The sequence below is a fragment of the Nesoenas mayeri genome (assembly GCF_963082525.1).
Source record: "Nesoenas mayeri genome assembly, chromosome: 1".
NCBI lineage: Eukaryota > Metazoa > Chordata > Aves > Columbiformes > Columbidae > Nesoenas > Nesoenas mayeri.
In genome coordinates this window covers 158,616,728-158,637,694 of record NC_137541.1, presented here as the reverse complement: position 1 = coordinate 158,637,694, position 20,967 = coordinate 158,616,728, and the positions used below count along the sequence as shown (strand labels likewise).

Genomic DNA, 20,967 nt, shown 5'->3' with positions numbered 1-20,967 from the left:
AGTCCAAAAAAACCTCATGTAATCTTGAGAACACAGTATTTGGAACATAATTAGGACTTGGTTTGCCATTGATAAGTTTGACTTTTTTTTTTTTTTTTAAAGCATGCAATGTGTAAAACAGCATTTTTCAAAAACACAGACATTTTTTATGTATGAAAAAAACCCACACTTAATACCTTAACAAAAGATAAAATATATTATATACATACATTCCCATAACATGCATTGGGGGAGAGGGAAAAGACAATTCAAAATCAACATCTTATGTAAAGTATTTATTACTTTTACACAGTCTCGAAACATGAACTCGAACGTTTCAATATTATAAAGTAATGCAAAGACAATAAAGATATACTGTTTTAACCAAAGGCATTTTAAGTGCTTCACACAAGCAAATTCCTCAAAAATGTGTCTCTTCAAATCTGAAATCTGTGTTTGACTAGATGGTTAACTCAGAAGCATATCTAAATGCAGAGTAGGTGTAACATATCTTAATATCCAAAACTGCTTAAAGTGGAAATCACTATACTGGAATAATAGTTCTTACATGAGTTACGTTGATAATACAGTGTAAGCCATGGTCAGGAAATCCAGCAACTGCCCATAATATTAAGACAAGTGATAACGGTGCTTTATAGCAATAACCTGCAATGTTAGAGCTCAGGTCGGATCTGCCTTCCTTTAGCCTGGTTAGTATTATAATTTTAGGTCATAACTTAGGTTTTGCTTTGTTTTGCACTGTTGTGTTATTTCAGCAGTCAGCATGAGCAAAGATATTAATCCAATCAGAAAAGTAGGAATAAATAATTTAATAATTGGTGTGAGGCATACAGTAAATGAGGAAAGAAGCAGATGAACTGTGCCCAAGAGAATGTTACAGAGCACTTTCAAGGATTTGTTGGGAACCCATGAACACGTGGGAAATAAGGGGATTCAACAGACCAAAGAACAAAACTGGGTAACACAACAACTACATAATGGAAATTGCTTGCACCTCACTGGGAGTACGCTATGAAGAGGACAGCCCTGCCTAACACTTCTCAAGCATGCCCAGTTTACGGAAGGAAAATGAGGTTAGCTTTGGATGTCTGTGTTTTCACACATGCATAAGACTATCTTAAAATAAACTGGCCTTCTCAAGTGATTGTTGTGCAACAACAGCAAAACTATTGTCTGTACAATTTAGTCTGATCCGTAAGTGCCAAAAGGCTCAAGTGATTCTCAAGTGATTGTTGTGCAACAACAGCAAAACTATTGTCTGTACAATTTAGTCTGACCCATAAGTGCCAAAAGGCTCAAGTGATTCTCAAGTGATTGTTGTGCAACAACAGCAAAACTATTGTCTGTACAATTCAGTCTGATCCGTAAGTGCCAAAAGGCTCACAGACACAAGTAAGTATCTCTAGTTCATTCAAACTTGAGCTCTGGCCTTCTAGGGAACTGATCAAGTATCCAAGACCTTTATATGTCCACAACTGTCCAAGTGAAAACCATTCCCAGAAGCCAAACCTCAAAAAAACCCCAATCACCAACACAATCAAAACCACCATCCACAACAAAAATGGTTTACTCAACCTTCAGACTGGGAATCTGGGGTAATTTAACCTTCTAGAGGCTCTACAGAACTCTGCTAGTTATTTTTAAATAGCCTCTCTACAGAAAGATAACAAATAGGGAAGGAGGTAATACTACAAACAATCCAGGCCAGAGTCAGTATCGGTGAGTTCCTGACATGAATGAGGCTGGAAAGAAACAGGCCAACCTGTCTCATTGCAAGGAGATGTGACTAATCAACAAATCCCTACAAGGAATCAGAACAGATGGGCAAGAAAGATAAGTTCAGGGAAGAACATAAGGAATGACTGTTAATTATCATAAAGAAAGCTGATCTTATTTTAACACAAGTGGGACTTAAGGGTGACCTTTATTTTAGATACACAGCTGCACTAGTGGGTCACCAGGTTGTGCAAATAGCCTCCCCCAATATAATCAGTAGAGCAATGTCTTGCCAAGCTAGCCAGACCAACATGGGAGAAGGGGAACGGAGAGGCAGTAAGGTGTATATGTAGCTCAGCCCAACAGAAGTGTAAAAACCAAATAACCAACAAAATGAACTTCAAAAAGAGCAATCAGCTTGAGCTGGCTTCAATGCACACATTCTTTCCCAGCAACTGGGGACACCCAGTGCCATGATGGTGAGCATATGTAGACCAGTAATGGGAATCAGATTTCTATTGTGATCCAAATGTGTATTAAAATTGATAATATTGTGCTTGTGTTGTGATTTCAGTACACTGCTGTACCATTCTGGTAGGTAAAAATCTTGTGTAGTGTAAATATCTACAAATAAGCCAATTTGATATTAAACCCTCCTTGTATGGCATATCTAAAAGAACATGGTCAGAGAGCAGTATAGACCTATGCAGCACATTCTTCCACAGATGAATAACAGCACTTTCAAACACACTTTCACAGCCATCAAATCCATATTCTTCGACAGTGTTGCTGACTATTTTTTTTTCTAAAAACAAGTGGAAGCATATTACCATTTTGTATATATTTGTTCTCTTCTACTTTTAAACAACCATCAAAAAAACTCATCAAGAGAGCAGGATAAAAAATGACAGGAGGTACTTGTCCATATTGTAGTATTTCTTGCCATCTGGATGGCAAGGAAACTTAAGGCTTGGATACAACTTAGGAAAGATTGTCTCCTTGCCAACAGTTTTTAGCTGCTAACATACACCTATCTAGACACAGCCAAAGTTATTAGCTATATTCTGAGGACCAGCCTATGCAATTCAAGTTTAAAACGAAGGGACATTGGTTAATGCCTTGAAATATCTTACCTTTGAGTCATATGCTGATTGCTTTATTACTTCAGGTGCCATCCAAAATGGTGTTCCCACAAAGGTATTTCTCTTTATCTGTGTATCTGTTAGTTGTCCTGCTACTCCAAAATCTGCTAGTTTTACTTCTCCTTGTTCAGATAGCAATACATTAGCAGCTGGAATAAAGAAGAGGAAATAACGGAAGTTAAAACATTTGATACTGTAAGGGTGTTCACTCATACTGCATGAGCTCTTCTAATATTATTACAATACAAACAAAAAACAAATTACCTTTAATATCTCTGTGGATTTTCTTCTCTGAATGCAAGTAATCGAGTCCTTTGAGTATTTCCCTCAATATTGTAGCAATCTGGGTTTCATCAAGTGAGCCAGGTTCTAACTAGGAGACACAAGAAATATATATATGTGTGTGTGTGTGTGTAGACATATATATTAAAAGAGGACAAACAGAGAGAAGTAACACTGTGACTATAAAAGGAACTGCTCCTTCCATCACACCTCAGAACTTCCTATTTGCTGACTTTGTAACATGAGATACAACCCAGAATACTCTCTTAAAAAAATACATAGTTCTAAACTAGGCGGCCTTTTGAACAACAGGCAAAGAAATACATCATTTATCTAAAACCCTTTGAAAAGTTTGATGAAGGCTCCATAAAGACACAGTTTCAAGTTACTGCTTTGTGGTCAGGTCATACGTACACTGCCAAATCTAGGAATCCAATGATTAATATTACACTGAACTTATATGTGCAACTCCACAGGCCCTATATGGACCCAAATCTCAAAGTCTGAGAAAGAAAGTATCCACATATCCTAGGACTCTATGCTGCATGGGATTTTGTGAAGCTCCCTAAAATACAATTCAAACTGCTAGGCTAACAGAGCATTGCCGATTAAAAAAAGTTTACTTTTTGCATATAAAACCCAAGGTATAAATCTGCAAATTGTTCAAATCAATTCCCAGTAATTTAATCCTTATGAGAAGAAACAGCAGTGGCAGAAGATCTCAGAGCTCACTACATCTGATATAAATTCTAAAAGTGAGTATGCCACCAACTCTAAAGGGACAGAGGAAAGAGGGTATCATTACCCAGATAGGCTTCTTAACCAATAAGGGCATTTCAGGAGAGACACTGAAACTTTGTGGACAACAATAAATATTGGAAATATTCCAGTATTCTAGTTTCCATAAAAGCAAACAAAAACTTTTCTCTCTGAAGCTTCACTGTGTGCGAAAGCAAGCATTTCAGATAAAACTTCAGACAAAAATCAGATTACACCCCTCAGAAATTCTCAGCTAATACGTAGGAACAGAGGTAAGATTTCAGATGATGCAGACAACATATTCATTTTATCTTTGTAGCTGTACCTACAATCACTTTTTTGCTTTTCTTTAGCTTTAATAATCTACATGATATTGGCAGTCCCTGAAACCAACAGAGACATTTTAAGGGCTTTGCTCCAGGTAGGCTGTGAGCACCAGTTCAACTTGACAACAGGATACAGCACACCTACTGGGGGAAAAACTCTTTTGTCAGATGTCAGCTCCCCTTAGCAAGGAGGAAGTTAGTGAAAACAGATTAAAGCTGAAAATATTAGTGCTTGTACCTCAGCCATAAATCTCAATTATGCTCAAAGTTGAACAACAATGCACATGTAATTGTATTAAATGTACTTCCTCTTGCAAGGCGTGATCTTCAAAAAAGCCAGTGAATATTCAAGTATAGAAAACACCAGGCTAACATGACATGTATACACTTAGAACATGGAATTCAAGGTTCCCATTCAGTCTTGCCTCGAGTACGGAAACATGATAAGGTGTGCCAGTTGTCCTACTAGATTCCAGTTGAGAACCATAATGTGCATTTTAGAACTTGGGAAATATGCAGCAGAACATACATTGAAAATGAAGCACACCCATGATGCGTCACATACACGTACATCACTATTTCAGTTCTGTGGTGCAATTTCTTCAATAACATTTTAGGATGAGACCAAAGACTTTGTACTATTGTGAGACAACAAAATTATGGAATAAATATGTGGCTATCACACAACTGAAATGTGTGCAATTAAAAAAGAAAAAGAAGAAAATCTGTTTTCTTTCTGCTGTTTATACTTTCTTGAAGTACAAAGAAAGTAATAATTAATTTATAAAAGTAAATCCAGTTTCTAATCACACTTCTGTCAGGAAAAAAAAAATCACGACAATAAACCAACTTTTTTCAGCATAACTTTATGGGGAATATTCTCAATTTCTACACAGCCACAGAACTCCTTCGAACAAGATGTGTAAACCAAAGGTATAAATGAGTTCCAAAAGGTAATTACAACAAAAATATGGCAGCACGATTGCAGGATTTCCACATTTACCCTCCTCTCCTGTCCACTGGATGTCACCAGCAGAGTCGCTCTACACTTTCACTTTTCCTCGAGCATTTATTAGTTGCCCCAGATGAGAACAGCAAACGATGCTTCAGAGACATTCCGTCTCAATTGGTATGACAATTTTCACATACTTAAAATATCCAATTTTATTTCTATAATAGTTATTTTTTAAATCCACAATAAAAATAAGAGATGTGATTTTATTTTCCCCAACAGCCAAGGTGAATGCATAGCACCCAGTCACAGAAAATATAATCTGCACTGAACTTTTTGAGTTACGATTCAAAACTGGGTACTCTGTCCCAGGTGCAAAATCTGGCACTCGCGCTTGTTAAATTTCATACCATTGGCAATTGTCCAGCTCTCTAGTCTATCCAGATCTCTCTGTAAGGCCTCTCTAGCCTCAAGAGAGTCCACAGCTCCTCCTATGTATTTTTTAATACCAGCCTAAATTGTGTTTTTGTCTATTTAGACCTTAGTGAGACTTCGAACAGGGAACCTTTTGTTTGTTTCTTTGGGGGTGGTGCTGGTGGGGAAGATACATTAAAATGTATACACTAGGAAGAGTTATGGTGGCAGAATTGAGAGACAAGAAAAACTATTTTCAGCCACTAGTGCTCTCTGCCTGACTAAAGATTAGCATTCCAAGATGTTTATATCCTCCTTCCAGTATTATGTTGCTTAGTCCCCTTCCACCTATACAAACAATCGGTCTTGCCTCATGGAAAATAACCTTTTCCTGGCATTGACAAATACTTTTTCTCCTTTACTAGAAGCAAACATTGTCATGGCCAAATGACATATTATAGTTCCCCGAATTATAAGATAAGAAAATAATTATGTGAGGTAAAATAACAAAAGTCATATATAATTTACTTACTAGATCAAGGGCAGAGCCTCCACCCAGATATTCCATTATTATCCATAATTTTGTATCCTACAAAACAAAAACAACAACAAAAAATGTATTGTTAAAAAAACCCAATTATTAAGTTATTGCACATTATTTTGCTGAAAAAAGAATCTACAGTTTTGAAACACAACTGATGTTTAGCTGTTCCTCAAAATATCTTTGGATTATTCTTTAATATATATTATTTTCACTCTCATCCGATAAGGAATTGTTTTAATCTGCTACAAGCTATTTTCACAAGTGTGTGTGTGTGTGTGTGTGTGTGTGTGTGTGTGTGTTCAAGAAAGTTTAATCCTGTTCCTCTACATCAACCAATGGGCAAGAGCACAGACATTAGGAGTTCATTACTTTCAAATAATTGATGCATACTCTTAATGTCGCTCTCAAGCTCATTTCATGGTACCTCTTTTTTGTACTGACGCTAACACTACTAGAATACGAACAGTATCCAGGGAAGAAGAAACTTCTCTTTAATCCCTAACAAGGAGTCAAGTAGCAGAAGGAAACCTCTTGCCTTTTTGCTGACGAGAACTGGACAAGTATTCTGAACCTCTGAATTCACCAGCATATTAACTCCCAAACGCCACCCACCTAGTTGTTCTTATCAAACTCCTTACTATATTTTGCAAAAGTATCTTCTGAGACAAGAAAGAGACAGACAGCGACCATTCAATGAAAATGCAGGAGAATAAACTTACATTTTAAAACTCTGATTATAGACATTCAGAATACCAAATAATAATTACACTACATAAAATACACTTCCTTTCCTTAGAAAAAAATGTCTTATTTTGTTGATAATCTTTATTTGTACGGATATTCCAAAATATTTTCTTTAATAAGCCTGACTCTTGTCTGGGTTGAAAGTAATCTAAAATCTATTCTTTGAATCCCTGCACTGTTTCATTTTCTTAAACAGTCATCTATCTGTCTCTAATCTAAGGAAGAATATCAGTAACTTTTCCCCACTAATATTTACATATTCAACATATGTTATAGAATTTTGGACAACTGTGCTCAAGAAAGATGAAAAAAAACCCTAGTAATAAACATTATTTAAGAGGACTATAGGAATTTGGGAGGCTTAGATAGTAAAATAAAAGCTAACAAAACAAAACAAAAAAATGAGGCTACTATGTTCTCAAGGGAAAGCTTGATACATATTATAAGAATGTTTAACTCAAGATATACAACACACTGTGCTAGGAGGGAGACTGGACCCAGTCATTTATTTATGCTGTTTGCAGCATCTTATTCCCAAATACACTAAGAAAAGCAGCTAGTTCACCTCTTCCTTGCAGTACCAGCTTTGAAACATGTTTTAAAGCAAGGCCATAGATCTACTAGATAGATATTTAAATAAAATTGCTGCATGTAACATACTGGATTTTGTTTTGGTTTTTATTATGATAAAGTTATAATAGGATTTGTTAGTTTTAACTTTATGTACCAAACATTCACAAGACTTGTAGTGTAAAAATGTAGGGGTCTCTCCGAGCAAGGAACACATAAATAGCAACAATATTCATTTACTTAATTCTGCAAAATAAAACAACGTAAAAACAACAGCTCATAGCCAGGGCAGGTAAGACTCTGAATACTCATGTATAAAGATGGATTTAAATGTATTGCAGAACATAACTTTTTCTAAATCCCCTGAAAGATTAGAAAATTTTAGCCCTTAGTACGCACTTAAGCGTTTTAGTCATTATTATAGCTGTAGTTCTATCTGCACCTGCCCTCTCTGTGGTCTCAGAACACACCTTTTGAAGGTAAATGTACACAGCCCTTCCTACCTACCTCCAGTTCCATAAACTGTACTATTTTTAGGTAAGACGCTGGGATTAGAGTTATTTTACCATCCACTATCTTTAACACAGAGATTCAGCTAAATTTAGGTACATTTCTTCAGGAATCAACTAATATTATTTGACAGACACAGATTTTTAAGAATCAGAACAGATTTTTTTAGGGAGAAAAAGTTATTTTAAAACATAGTCTTAGTATCTACATAGAGCATTTTGATAATGCTTACTTTCTAGAGACACCACAGATATTTCAAGAATTGCAGGTCATCTTGGAAGAATTCCTTATAGTACTGAAATACTTGCTTTGCTGCTAAGAGTTTCTCAGCTTTTGCCTGTCCCTTTCAAGGCTCTATGTCCTAACAGCTCCAGAACAATTTCATCTTCACAAATATCCCTAAAGTCAATCAAAATTTTATATACATATTTTGCTTCAGCCTGGTAACATGTTTTTTAAAGCTGCATGAAATTGCCTAAATATTCAAATTTTGTGTGCCTGCAAAGTTAACATTTAATTTTAACAGTAATTTAAACACAAACATGTCAACTATATCACTGCTTTTTATTTTAATGGAAATGCCTGAGTGGGAAAGAACACAGTACAAGAAACTCCTTGATATTCTCAAATAAACAAGAGAAACCCAACGCAAACCACATATCACAACAAGAAGTAAATAAGACACGCATCTTCCCTTTCCTATCATCTCAATTACCTCATGGATTTAAAGAGCTAACAATCTGAAATAAGATACAATTTCCCAAAAGATCAATTATCCATAATACTAGATACTAAATTCTCCAGTAGAAAATTAGAAATTAGATGTAGCAGAAAATAACATTAAAAAAAAAAAAATTACATAGTTACCCAATCATGTAACACAATTATACAACTACAAATTACACAATTCATAGCCTTTTTAAATAATCATTTGCCCTTTTCAATTCTTTTCCTGATTTGCTCAGTCTTTACTCCTGAAACTTTCATCTTGAACTGCTTGAGGCCACATGTCTGAATTTGCAATATAAAAGCCACGGACTCGGTAAACTCAGTAATACTACATTTTAAAACAAGTTAAGTATGGAAATGCAGTTGGGGAACACAAACAGAACTGTATCTGTATCACAGTGTGAAGCTAAGCAATAGCAATCTATCATAATTATGCATCTTTGTATCTGTAGCCCTAGACTCAAAGTGATTTTTAATTCCCTATGGTTCTCCCTCCCCCTTGTCACATAAATATTACTCAGTTTCATGGATATTTGGGGTTTTTTAAAGTTTTCACCATTCATATGAAGTCTCTGAACAGATGTAATTACTACTGTAGTGAATCTAACTGTCAGCTTTAACTAATTCTTGCTGGAATTTTTTTTTAGCTTTCTTATTTAAAATCAGCATAAACTGCTTAACAAGGAAATGCAAATAAATGCTTTCAGTCAAACAGTTTTAATTAATTGCTTAATACATATTATACCTTAGAGCCAGTAACCTACATAAACTTACTTTGTGCGGTGTAACAACACCACAAGGCAAGCAGAGCACCACTATCAATTGACGTTGGCATCACCAGAAAAACGTCCCTCTCTCTTCCCTTCCTTTCAGAATATCTCTGGCACACGTAACATTCTCTAACACCTACTGTCACTTTCCTTCTTAAAGCTGCCCAAATTCTTTTTTTGCTTGTACTTCTCATGTTGCTATGTATATATTCCCCACTTTTCCTCTCAAATAGAACACTAAAACCACTACATTTTCTTCTATAGCCTGGATCAATATTACATATTACACATAATCATTTATATTTTAAAGATACTACACTTATATACCAAGACTAGCAACATTAAATGCTCTGCTTTAAGCTCTGAAAGAAGATCACTTTTCTTCTTTTAAGCATCAGTCAAAACACAGCATTGAATTTTCTTCCAAACACAGTGAAGCCATGTCGAGTCATCAATCCAAATTTAGGATTATTATATCTCTATAAACATTAATGAGAGCACATGGAACATTTCCTTTTTCACAGCAGGAACAAGAGGGTTTCCTCTAATGCCATGAAACTGAGGAAAGGAACAGCTTTCAAAAGTAAAAGCAGCTCAGTTACAGAAAGGTAGTGTTGCTGTAAATTCTTTCCAAACTTGCTCTTCTTGAGGTCTGACTTCTGATTTTAATTCTGGAACCACACAAAAACCTTACAAGAGCAGCTTTACCTCTAATGAGGTATTCTTCATTAAGTATTTGTAAAATAAGTGCAGTTACAGCATGTAAAAGACTTCTCCTAATATGTAAAAATCAAGGACTATACACCAAAAAAGGTCCATCCACCAAAAAACTCCTCCAGAGTCTCAGAAGCAAATTTTAGCCAAAATCAGAGAACTATAGAAGACATATACAGGAATAAGTAAACAAGATTAAAATCCGTGTTTATAAGTCCTTACGAAGTTAATAAAACATCTGAATAAACATGGAGAGTCCTATCTTTAGAGACGCTTTGTATATTTTTATTTTTTACATCAATAACATTTCTTAGCACTGTGATATTATACAGCAGAGACAGAGCTAAAGCAAGCAAGCCACAGTATATATTGATGAAAATGTTACTAAAACACCTTTCTTAAGGGAAGGAGAGATTGCAGAGGAAAACATAACATAGAGCCACGAAAGAGAAGGACTAGAAGGACTCAAAAGTACAAGGACCAAACGACACGTACAGTAATTTAGAATTCAACTTAACATCTTCCATCACGGTAGTCAACTAATGCCATTTGAAAATAGTAGTACAACAGTGAGCGCATTTGTTTCTAAGTGAAATAAAATCTTCCCACCTGCTGTGAGAAAGATAATTTCTCACCTTATATTTATTGTAAGAAAGGGTATTTCCCACCTTAACTTTATGGTGTATAATTAGCAGCAGAACAGGCAGCATTTCTAAATATTTATAAAAGACTTGTTTAGTTCTGGAGACAAGCCACATCCAAAATCCACTTATAATCTATCTTTATGAGCACTTCAACTTATGTCAACAATCACAAGCTGGAAATTACATATTGATTGAAATAACACAACAAATTCACTAATCAAAATAAGAACTAGCTTAAGTTGATATATACACTAGACGTTTTACCATCGCTGGATTAGCAGAAAAACCTGCATTACTGAAAAACAGAAACAGAATATCTTGGATGGAACCTCAACTAATCTGAAAAGGACAAACTAGTTCCAAAACTGATAGGTATCACACAAGGTGATGTGTGATATTTTGTTTAATAAAATATCAGTTTAACTGGTATATATGCCAAAGTAATATGGGCAGAGAAAGAGACTTATATTTCGATACTGGTGTAAGTTTAGTATTAATGTTCATACTGATTCTCCAGCATAAGAAAGCAGATTAAAAGAACCTTGAGATACACAATGGACGCAACAGGATAACCTCTCTAAATTGCACTCCTGTTACAGATTGTTACCATTCCTCATAGAAATTTATCTTCTGTTAACTTTGTATATAAATAAATAAATAAATACACCCAAGAAAGTATGACAACTGTAGTAACCAGAAACTTCCCAAATACTTGCACATTGATTCTTAGATGCCTGACTTCAAAAACGTGATACAAAGATCATGGAACTCGTCTTCTGTACCTATTTTAAGCAACCTTGCCTCCCCATTTTGGGAGGAAAGAAGGAAAGAAGGATTGTGTCCAGTTCTGGGCCCCTCAGTTCCAGAAGGACAGGGAGCTGCTAGAGCACCGTAGGGCAACGAAGATGATGAAGGGAGTGGAACATCTCCCTTATGAAGAAAGGCTGAGGGAGCTGGGTCTCTTTAGTTTGGAGAAGAGAAGACTTAGGGGGTGACCTTATTAATGTTTATAAATATATAAAGGGTGAGTGCCATGAGGATGGAGCCAGCCTCTTCTCAGTGGCAAACAATGATAGGACAAGGGGTAATGGGATCAAGCTGGAACACAAGAGGTTCCACTTAAATTTGAGAAAAAACTTCTTCTCAGTAAGGGTGCCAGAGCACTGGAACAGGCTGCCCAGGGAGGTTGTGCATTATCCTTCTCTGGAGACATTCAAAACCCGCCTGGACATGTTCCTGTGCGACCTCACCTAGGCGTTCCTGCTTCAGCAGGGGGATTGGACTAGATGATCTTTTGAGGTCCCTTCCAATCCCAAACATACTGTGATACTGTGATTTTTTCTGGATTTCTTCTCGCTTGGTGTTTTTAACCATGTGTCTGAAGCCCACACTGCATGATAAAGCCACCAGGTGGCAGGATCACATAATTCCAAGGATGATGTCTTACTAACCACTCTCGACCACTGACCCCACAACGAAAAAGGCCCAGCCCCAAAAGAAGCTGTGCAACCCACCCAACTCAGAGCACAAAACCACCTGTCTAAAATGAACCTGAAAACATGTAGCACTCCAACAACCTTCACAAAAAGAGGAAGAAATTACTAACCAAAGAGAAATACACCTTAGGGAATATGATTGCTCATATATCTGAATCCTTCAACATGTTTTCCTTTCCCCACAATCAACTCCAGCTCCAGGCACTGTTTTATTATTTCACCATCTCCTTTGAACAACAAGTCACAATAGCAGTCACTGTCTTGTTACACATGATGAAGAATAGGCGCACACTGGCATTTGAGTTTTCATTATTTATTAACTCATGTGGACATCTGTGAGCTTATGCCCAGAGATAAGATACAGACTGACAAAAGCAAAGTTTTGTAGGATGCCATAAATAAGGCATTGAGGCAGTGACAGAAAATGGCATTTATATATTTGTGGTTCTTGCCCCTCTTAGACAAGCTAAAATTTTTCCACAACACTAAATGTTGCCAAATGTCTCAAATTGGAAAACATGCATCAAGAAGTATCAACACCTGCAAAATATTTTAAATGCCTTTCCCCAGGAGGTTATCCTTTCATAAGAAAAAAAAATACATATACAAATAAATTATTATTTTAGGATTTAGAGAAAAAGGCACCTATGAATTGATGTATTGCCCTTAGATCCTTGAAACCCACCAGGATTTGCGAACTCTCCAGCTCTTAGCTGACTCTTCAATTTCTAAAGCCACAGATCATTAGAACAGTTAGCATTTTCCAAAAGTGATGACTTTACCAGTACAAGTTGGCTATTACTGTGATTCAGGGAAATGCATGGTTTTGGCAAGGAATACATACAGCTCTACCTCATGGCCTCAATTCTTGTCATGTCTTAACTAGTTATAATATTTCCTATATATATTATTAGTTCAATTTCATTCTAATCAGAACTAGATCCAGCACTGCCACGTTAACATTGCAAAATGAATAGCATACCTCTATCTGCCTTCATTCCACTCTTTCCAGTACACAATCCTTAGACAGAGAAGGTAAGCAATGTCCCCCTGAACTTCAAACAGCCTACACAGATGCCAATTGGATTGCTCAATGCCATATAATAACTCTTTTTGACAAGAAAAAAGGGATGTGACAAATGACAGAATTACTGATTGCAAGAGAAAAGTTATTTGCACTGCAGTTTCTCCAAAATTTGAACACCATAGGTAAGCAATTCTGTTAGTGTAAGTAGCAAATAATCAAGCACCTTCCATTGCAAATGGACAAACTGATTCTACCATGCCATATCTAGGGTCCTTTGACTGTTTAACAGCTATCAAGGAAGGCTATAATGTTTTTACAAGCTTTTGGAGATGTCTTCACAGAAGACAAAGCCAGGAAAAAAAAAAATAAGCGGCAAAAAACCCCCCCACAACTTTAAGTGCCAATTCACAACACCTTTCTAAGACAGTATAGCTTGTTCTTCAAGGCAATCTCAGTAAGTACTACTATTTTTCTGCCATATCTGATGAACAAAAAGTTTTCTAGCCTCATTACAAGGAATAAAGAATGCCACCATCATTCCAATACCTCCTAGGAAGCACATTGAGTTCCATCATGCAATTTCCTTCACCTGATATTTTCTTTGACAATCTATTCATCTGCTAATGTTCTTCCATCTATTCCTACCTACTACTACAAAACATAGATCGGTGTATCATTTATAACAGGGGAAGCTATTTGTTTATGCCTTTACAGGTTTCATTAAATGAAAATCAAACTGTAGTATTTCCTAAAGGTACTTCTTCCCACTCCCCCATCCTGTAACAATTAATGGTTCACATTTTAGAGTAGAGTCTTCAAGTACTGTCCAGTTTCTTAGAAAGGTGAAAAACTAACCGAAACACCAACAGCTGCAGTGAACTAGACATCTTTAACCTTGGAAATTAGTATCCTGCTTTGAGGTTTTGAAGTATAGGCGTTCCTGCTCCAGCAGGGGGACTGGACTAGATGATCTTTTGAGGTCCCTTCCAATCCCAAACATATTGTGATACTGTGATACCAGGAGCAAAGCAGATGTTACAAAAAAAAAAAAAAAAAACAGATTAAGAGAATCTATTCATCAAGAAAGTATGAGCAAAAATCTAGCCATGCTGAAGTAGATCACCTGATACACCACTAAAGAGAACACTTATAATTGATTTTGCTTCTTATTATAAATGAACGATTGAATTTTTACTATCAATTTGAAAGGCTCCAAAGAGAAAGAATATTGCTTTGAATACCAGTTCCATCCAGGAAAAAATGACAAAGCAATTACTAGATTCATCTTTCAAAGGAATTCTTGAAGTATTTTGCTAATTACAGAGCCTCCAAATAATATACCACTTTCCACCTATAGCTAGGTCTCCCATTTCATCAGAATGTATGTCCAGGTATTGTATTATTAACTGGTATTGTATTTTAGACCAGAAAGAACTCTAGCAATTGACAGCCCTATTTCTACTCTTTCTTGCTGAATTCCTAGAGAAATAGGCGTAAGACCAAACTTATTATTAAAAAAAATAAAATAAAAAGTAAAAAACCACACATACAAACAAACCAAAACCAAACAAAACCACCTGCAGGTTCACTGACACTAAAAGGCCACTCGAACTATGGAAATAAAAGGTACCTTTGTTTCCTTCTCACCTGCTCACAGGGGAGGGCAATCCATTAGTAAAAATAAATTATATTTGTGATTTAGTTTGTCTTACAGGAATAGAATGAACCTAGTACGATTTACGCAAGCTGCAATACGCTACTGCTTATTTTGGCACATTTAGTGATACCTTGCAGAGATTAAAAAAAAAAGTTAGAATAATTCCCAGAAAATTATTTGCAGTTTTCTGAAAATTTCTTTCTTTGAATTTAAATATTTGTTTTGCCTTTTTGAACACCAGAAGAACGAGTATAGAAATAACACTTTGTGGAAAGACCATACATTAAGAAAAAAATCCAAATCCCTACAGTTGGACAACATGCAACATATGAAGTGTAGAAGATTATGAAAATTTTTCAATGGAACTAAGAAAGCTCACTACTGTCAAAGAAATCTCAGCATTTGGGAAGAAAGAAAAAGGAAAAAAAAAAACAACAAAAACAAAACACACACACTCTACACAAAAAAACCCACAAGCATTTGAATATAGTCAAGCAAAATCCAAGCTAATTTGTCAACATAGCCAGAACCTGTAAACATTATAAGTATGGAGGATCTACAAGTTGTTCATAATATCCACAGGTAAATCTCTTGCAAAGCTAAGAAAGTGAAGAATTAGGCGGGATATTATTTTATAGAATGATCCATTTCTTTACTGCCTCAACATATTTAAGTTACAATCCACAGAACCTTTGTATTTATATGGTAGAGCCCAATAAGAAGGCTAGCTATATGGCAGTTATTAAAAGTACTCTTTGTAATCAGAAAGTTCTTACTTATGTTTAAAGAAGTCAAACTAATAGCTAAATAACACACTCTCATCATAAATGGAAAAAAAAAAAAGGCAAAACTTGTTAAACGGGGTACCTGCACTCATACAGGACTTAGTAACAGATATAGCTTAAATGATCTAAGTGCCAACTATGCTTTCCAAATCCACACTCCTAGTAAAAAAAAAATCTGTTCAGCAAACATAGTACTTGTATTTACTAATGGTCTACTACACTTTCAAATATTTCCATTTAAAAAAAATGTTTCCTTATGTTTCCAGTCATGTTCTTAGTGGGCCTCATATAATGTCTACCAGAATAAGAACAAGAAAAGCAAGATCTACAGCTGAGTATTCATACAAGTGACCTGAAGGTGGGTGGGGAAGAGGTAGAAATTACCCCAAAAAGTCCTCTTTTATTTTAAAAAAAAAAAAAAAAAAGTAATAAATTAAGAAGTTAACATGGGATTTTTGTGATGGGATTTCTGATGTCTAGATAAACTTCTGTTTATTTTAAATTGCTCTTTCTACTAAATAATTATTCCATAAGCATTTGGAAGACATAAACAGATGTGTATCTAGGTGGCAGTTTAACAAGAAAATCTTAAAAGGTGAATTTCCCTCCAGGAGAATGAATTGCAACAATTAGTTTCCACAGAACTTTTCTGTGATCATGCTCACTAGAAATTTAAATACACAAAAAATGAGTTGGAAGTTACCTGGATATTAAGAAATCGTTTGGACATCCATTAAAAAAAAAAAAGAAAAGCCTTTTTAAACTGTGTGAAGCAAGCAGTGTCGTTTGTTATGTTTGGGGGATTTTCTTGTGGGTTTTTGTTGGTTTGTTTTGTTTTCCTCCCTGACTTTATCCTTAAGGATCATGAATTGAGAAAAGTTCAAATTTGAACCTCATCCAAAATATGAAAAACAAACCTAGTAAAGGAGCGGAGCATATGCCTGAGTACAAACCCAAGAAGTAGAAAATTTCTTTTTCCTTTAAACTGGGGGCACACTCTTAAGCAAATGGACAAGGATTACTGATAGCAATCAACATCTCCATGAATCTTAAAGGGGCTGCAATCAGCTGATGAGGCCTCACTGTGTTCTCAAAAAATTTTCATGAATTAGCCATGAAAAGAAACTTTTAGGAGATGGTAATGCTCTACTAAAGAATATTACCACACTGAGGTACAGGACTGAGGAGAAGCATTTTGTCTGGGGAGCATTTCTGAGGCGCTTACCTCCTTTGAAGTCTCCTGGCGTCAGGATGAATGCTAGCTGTCCTCGGGCTGCCATCCCTTTGAGGGGAGGGAGATACAGATGAGCCCAAAGGTTCTCTTCTAAACACAAGTCCTTACTGCAAGCTGGCCAAAAGGTCCCTGCAATCAAAGAAATCATTGTGGTTTTGCATGTGGCGCATTTATGTCCTTTAATCAAGGTTTGTCAGCCATCTAACATGTTCAACCACAAAGAAAAAAATAAACGCATCTGCTGTGTAGCCAATGCAGAACAGAGACTAAGGAAAGTGAAGAATTGTTCGTGCCAGTTTGGAAACTATGAACTCCATGAAAAACACAGGCAACATGATATTTCAGACTAAGCAGAACCACCTCAGTGTACAGTATTTTATGCATGTATATATGTATTAAAAACTATTTGCCTTTGGAATCATTTTCCAACACTCTGAAATTCCTGATTCCTTCAGATCTCAAGAAAAAACATCACATTTTCTTTTATAGACATAATATTAGCCGATATATTCTACAATCTAATGCAGCAGTCACTCTTCAACAATTACCTCTTGCAATTACCCCAGTAGTATACAATTAATCCTTAAATCCATTCTTTTTGCCATAAGCTAGTTTTAACACACCTTGCAGAGCCACTTGCTAGGAAAAAAAAAAAAACAACAACAATGAAAGATCTGTCACAATACTGATAAAAGATTCCTTCTGCAGAACATTTAGTAGACTTTTGTGTTTGCATGCCAACATGCTAGAGCCACGAGGTCCATGTTTTCCTTAGCATGAGTCATCTCTAACACTGTCCATATTCACAGCCTCTTTGGCACATTTCCTGGGCACATGCCCTTCTGCCATAGAAATGAATCCTTACAGCCCTGCTGTCACAAGACTAGGCATTTCATATTAAGAACATAATTTCTCAGATCTTCAAACTATTGGGCAATCTTGGTTTATAACTCTTCTACCAAACTATATTATAGTAGAAGCAAACAGACATATTTCTTGTATTTGCTACAAAACCAGTTCCTAGCTAGTAAACACAAGAAACTTATACAACAACTGAGTAACTGTAGACATTTCACTTCCTAAAGGAGCTGGTAATCAGTTCCTTGGAACATAAGTGTGCACAACTCCATACTCTTTCTCTTCCCACCTGCCTATTTTGCCTCTTCTCACTTCAAAAAACAGCGGTGGGGGAGTGAAAAATCTTGTCCCTTACAACCACTATCCTTTTAACTGTTTTTTATTACCTAGCGGGGCTGACAGTAGTCAAACCCCCTTCCCTGTCCACCAGGCAAATAACTATTTCATAACCACACTTTTTCAGCTGTTACCTTATGGGGAAAAACAACAACAACAACAACAAACCCAAACAAACAAACAAAAAACCAAAACAAAAAACCAAAAACACCACAAAAATTAACCACAATCTGTGGCAGATCTCTTCCCAGGAAATCCATTTAAAAAGAGACACATGAAGATTAATGAGTGACTTATGTGGTTCTATGACAATCCCAGTATTTTGTCTATTCACCTCTTATCAATAGTTACCGAGAAGGCAAGAAACACAAAAATGTAACTCATCATCAAAGCTTCATATAGAACCAGATTTCATTGAGAGATATGTCAAATGGTTATCAATAAACTAAATAAAGTCACAAAATGGGAAATGGAAAGCAAATGTAAATCAGCATTAGTTCACAGAATTCATTCATCCAGATAAATTGCATTACAACACAAGCAGAACTAACAAATCTTCCATCCAATGAATACTGAGTTTAGTATTATTTTTCAACCAAATGTCAAACTACTTGTACCTACCTATCTTAAACCTGGTTTACTGAAGTAGGTCACGTCAATAACACTTGCGGGTTTTATTAGTTACTTCTCTCTCTAGATCAGAAACAAACTTCCAACAGAAAATACGAGGTACAAGAACCCCTTCACCTCCATTGTCTGAAAAACAACTGCTCTAATGTTTCTACCTATTTCTGTTAACCCATTACATCAAATTAAATTCAAAATTAAAGGTACAACTCAGATTTCCTTCTTCATGCAAATATCAATCCACTCACCAGTTTAATCCTTTTTTTACTACGTGTGTATACAACTTCCAAGATCTTTTGCATCCCTGCTCTTGCAGCCTGTAAATCTTCACTCCTCTGTTCCCTTCACATTTTACATTCACATTGCTATTAAAACCCACTGCTTCCTTTACAGAATATTCATAGGCAAATTCTTCTTCAAAACTCTTACATTTTATATATCGGCCCTAGAATTGCACAGGACTGTCACCAGGCTTCAGCCCAACTCATTGCTTCAATCCCTGCAAAATATAATTTTCTCCTCTTAATATTTTGAAATTTTTCTCTTTACAACTGTTCACCTGACCACTAATTACTGCTAAAAACACTTTATATTCACATCCCTCCTTTCCATTCTGCCTTCCTTCCCTATGATTTTGTTTCCTTCCTACAAATTGCTATTTCAAGGAACTGTTAAAGGAAGCAGAGAGGGAGAAAGGCTCAATATCACCAAACGATTATTTTTATCCCACCTGTTATGCAACAGCTTACAAATTTAGTAGTATAACGAAAAAAATACTAAATGGAAAGAACCTAAAGAACTTGGTTGAAAACACTGGCTTTTTAGGCCATCACAACAAGCACAACACAAACATATTCCTTCCAATATGCGGTATTTTACATTGAGCTTTCTACATTTTGATTTAAAACAAGATCAGAATAACATGACACTATTAAATACCTAAACTTTAGGCGATACAAAATATAATTGCTAGGAACTCTCAGTTTTCTTTGAGATCTACTAGTGGTGCTTCCCAATATTGATATGGTCATACAGTAAGAATTATACAGCCATAAAAGACTAACAGCGCAGAACTGATTATACTGATAAACATGAAAGTACTTGAAGTCACCACTGCTTACTAGGCAGACATTCACAGATTCACAAAAATAGAACAATATGATGCAGATTCCAGAAAGTCATAATAGTCCCTTGGACTGCTAAAGGAAAGCAGGTAAATAAAAAGTTTCTAAAGTTACAATTCAAAACAATATCTTTGAATAAGGGCGATGCAAACAAGCAACTCTTTTCTCATTAAAAGCACAGCTAATGACTACAGGGAAAGACACAAGTAGTAAAGACTATGGGCAACAAAGGTTTGGAGTTGCAAGGTAACCACCTCTTAAACTAAGAAGGGACTGAGCTATTTAAAACATGAAAACAGGGCTTCACAGAAAAACTAACTGTGCTAGAGATAGACAGAGTTCCTCGGTTCTTTCTCACCCATTCACCTTTGTTTTATTTATGGCCACTAGGGGCTGTATCAATGGAAGCTTTCATCTTGTTTTTTACATCACTAGACTAGATCTGAAAGCCTAGACAAACCGTGACAGAAACTCTATTGCTATCTTTTTGAGGGCTGGACAGCCATAAACTAGTTTTACACTTACTACAGACAAATGAAGGCACTACCTGCTCAGCTCCTCTGTAGGCTAGTGCTGCCATTAAGAACAGAGGGGGTTCTCAGGGGTGTCAGAAGAAAAGTAAGCCTACCACCAGAATAGGGACTGCCTCACAGGAAGCTGTGCCTCATTTTCTTCCCAACACTGTCACAATGAGAGAGAATTTGCAGTCTCAGCTCCCTTCTGATTTCAGCTGCAGGTATTCCTACAGAACAAGGCAATTCCATCTGGCTTTGGTCAAGAGAACAGAGAAGGCATTCCATCACCTCAATCCCTCACAAAATCCTATCATGACAACATAGCTGCAGTTGTAGTAGGCAAAATGAGATATGTCTTTTTTTCATATAAGTGTGCCTAACCCCCATCCAAAGTTCAGTGACTGTGGTTTGCAAAAGTCAAGTATGAAAGGGCACTAGCTCCTGCTGTGTGGCTGGGCAGACAACACAATGATGGAACATCAAGAAACTACT

General features: G+C 36.1%; 1 protein-coding gene across 1 annotated transcript in view; it reads right to left on the bottom strand.

Moving 5' to 3' along the window:
* The window catches only part of STK24 (serine/threonine kinase 24), a gene marked incomplete at both ends in the record, with an annotated part of 56,333 nt that overhangs the window by 12,451 nt on the left and 22,915 nt on the right, over positions 1–20,967 (bottom strand). The window contains 3 exon segments of the mRNA XM_080363366.1: positions 2,850–3,007; positions 3,123–3,231; positions 6,124–6,180. Coding sequence (XP_080219492.1) covers positions 2,850–3,007; positions 3,123–3,231; positions 6,124–6,180 — 324 coding nt within the window.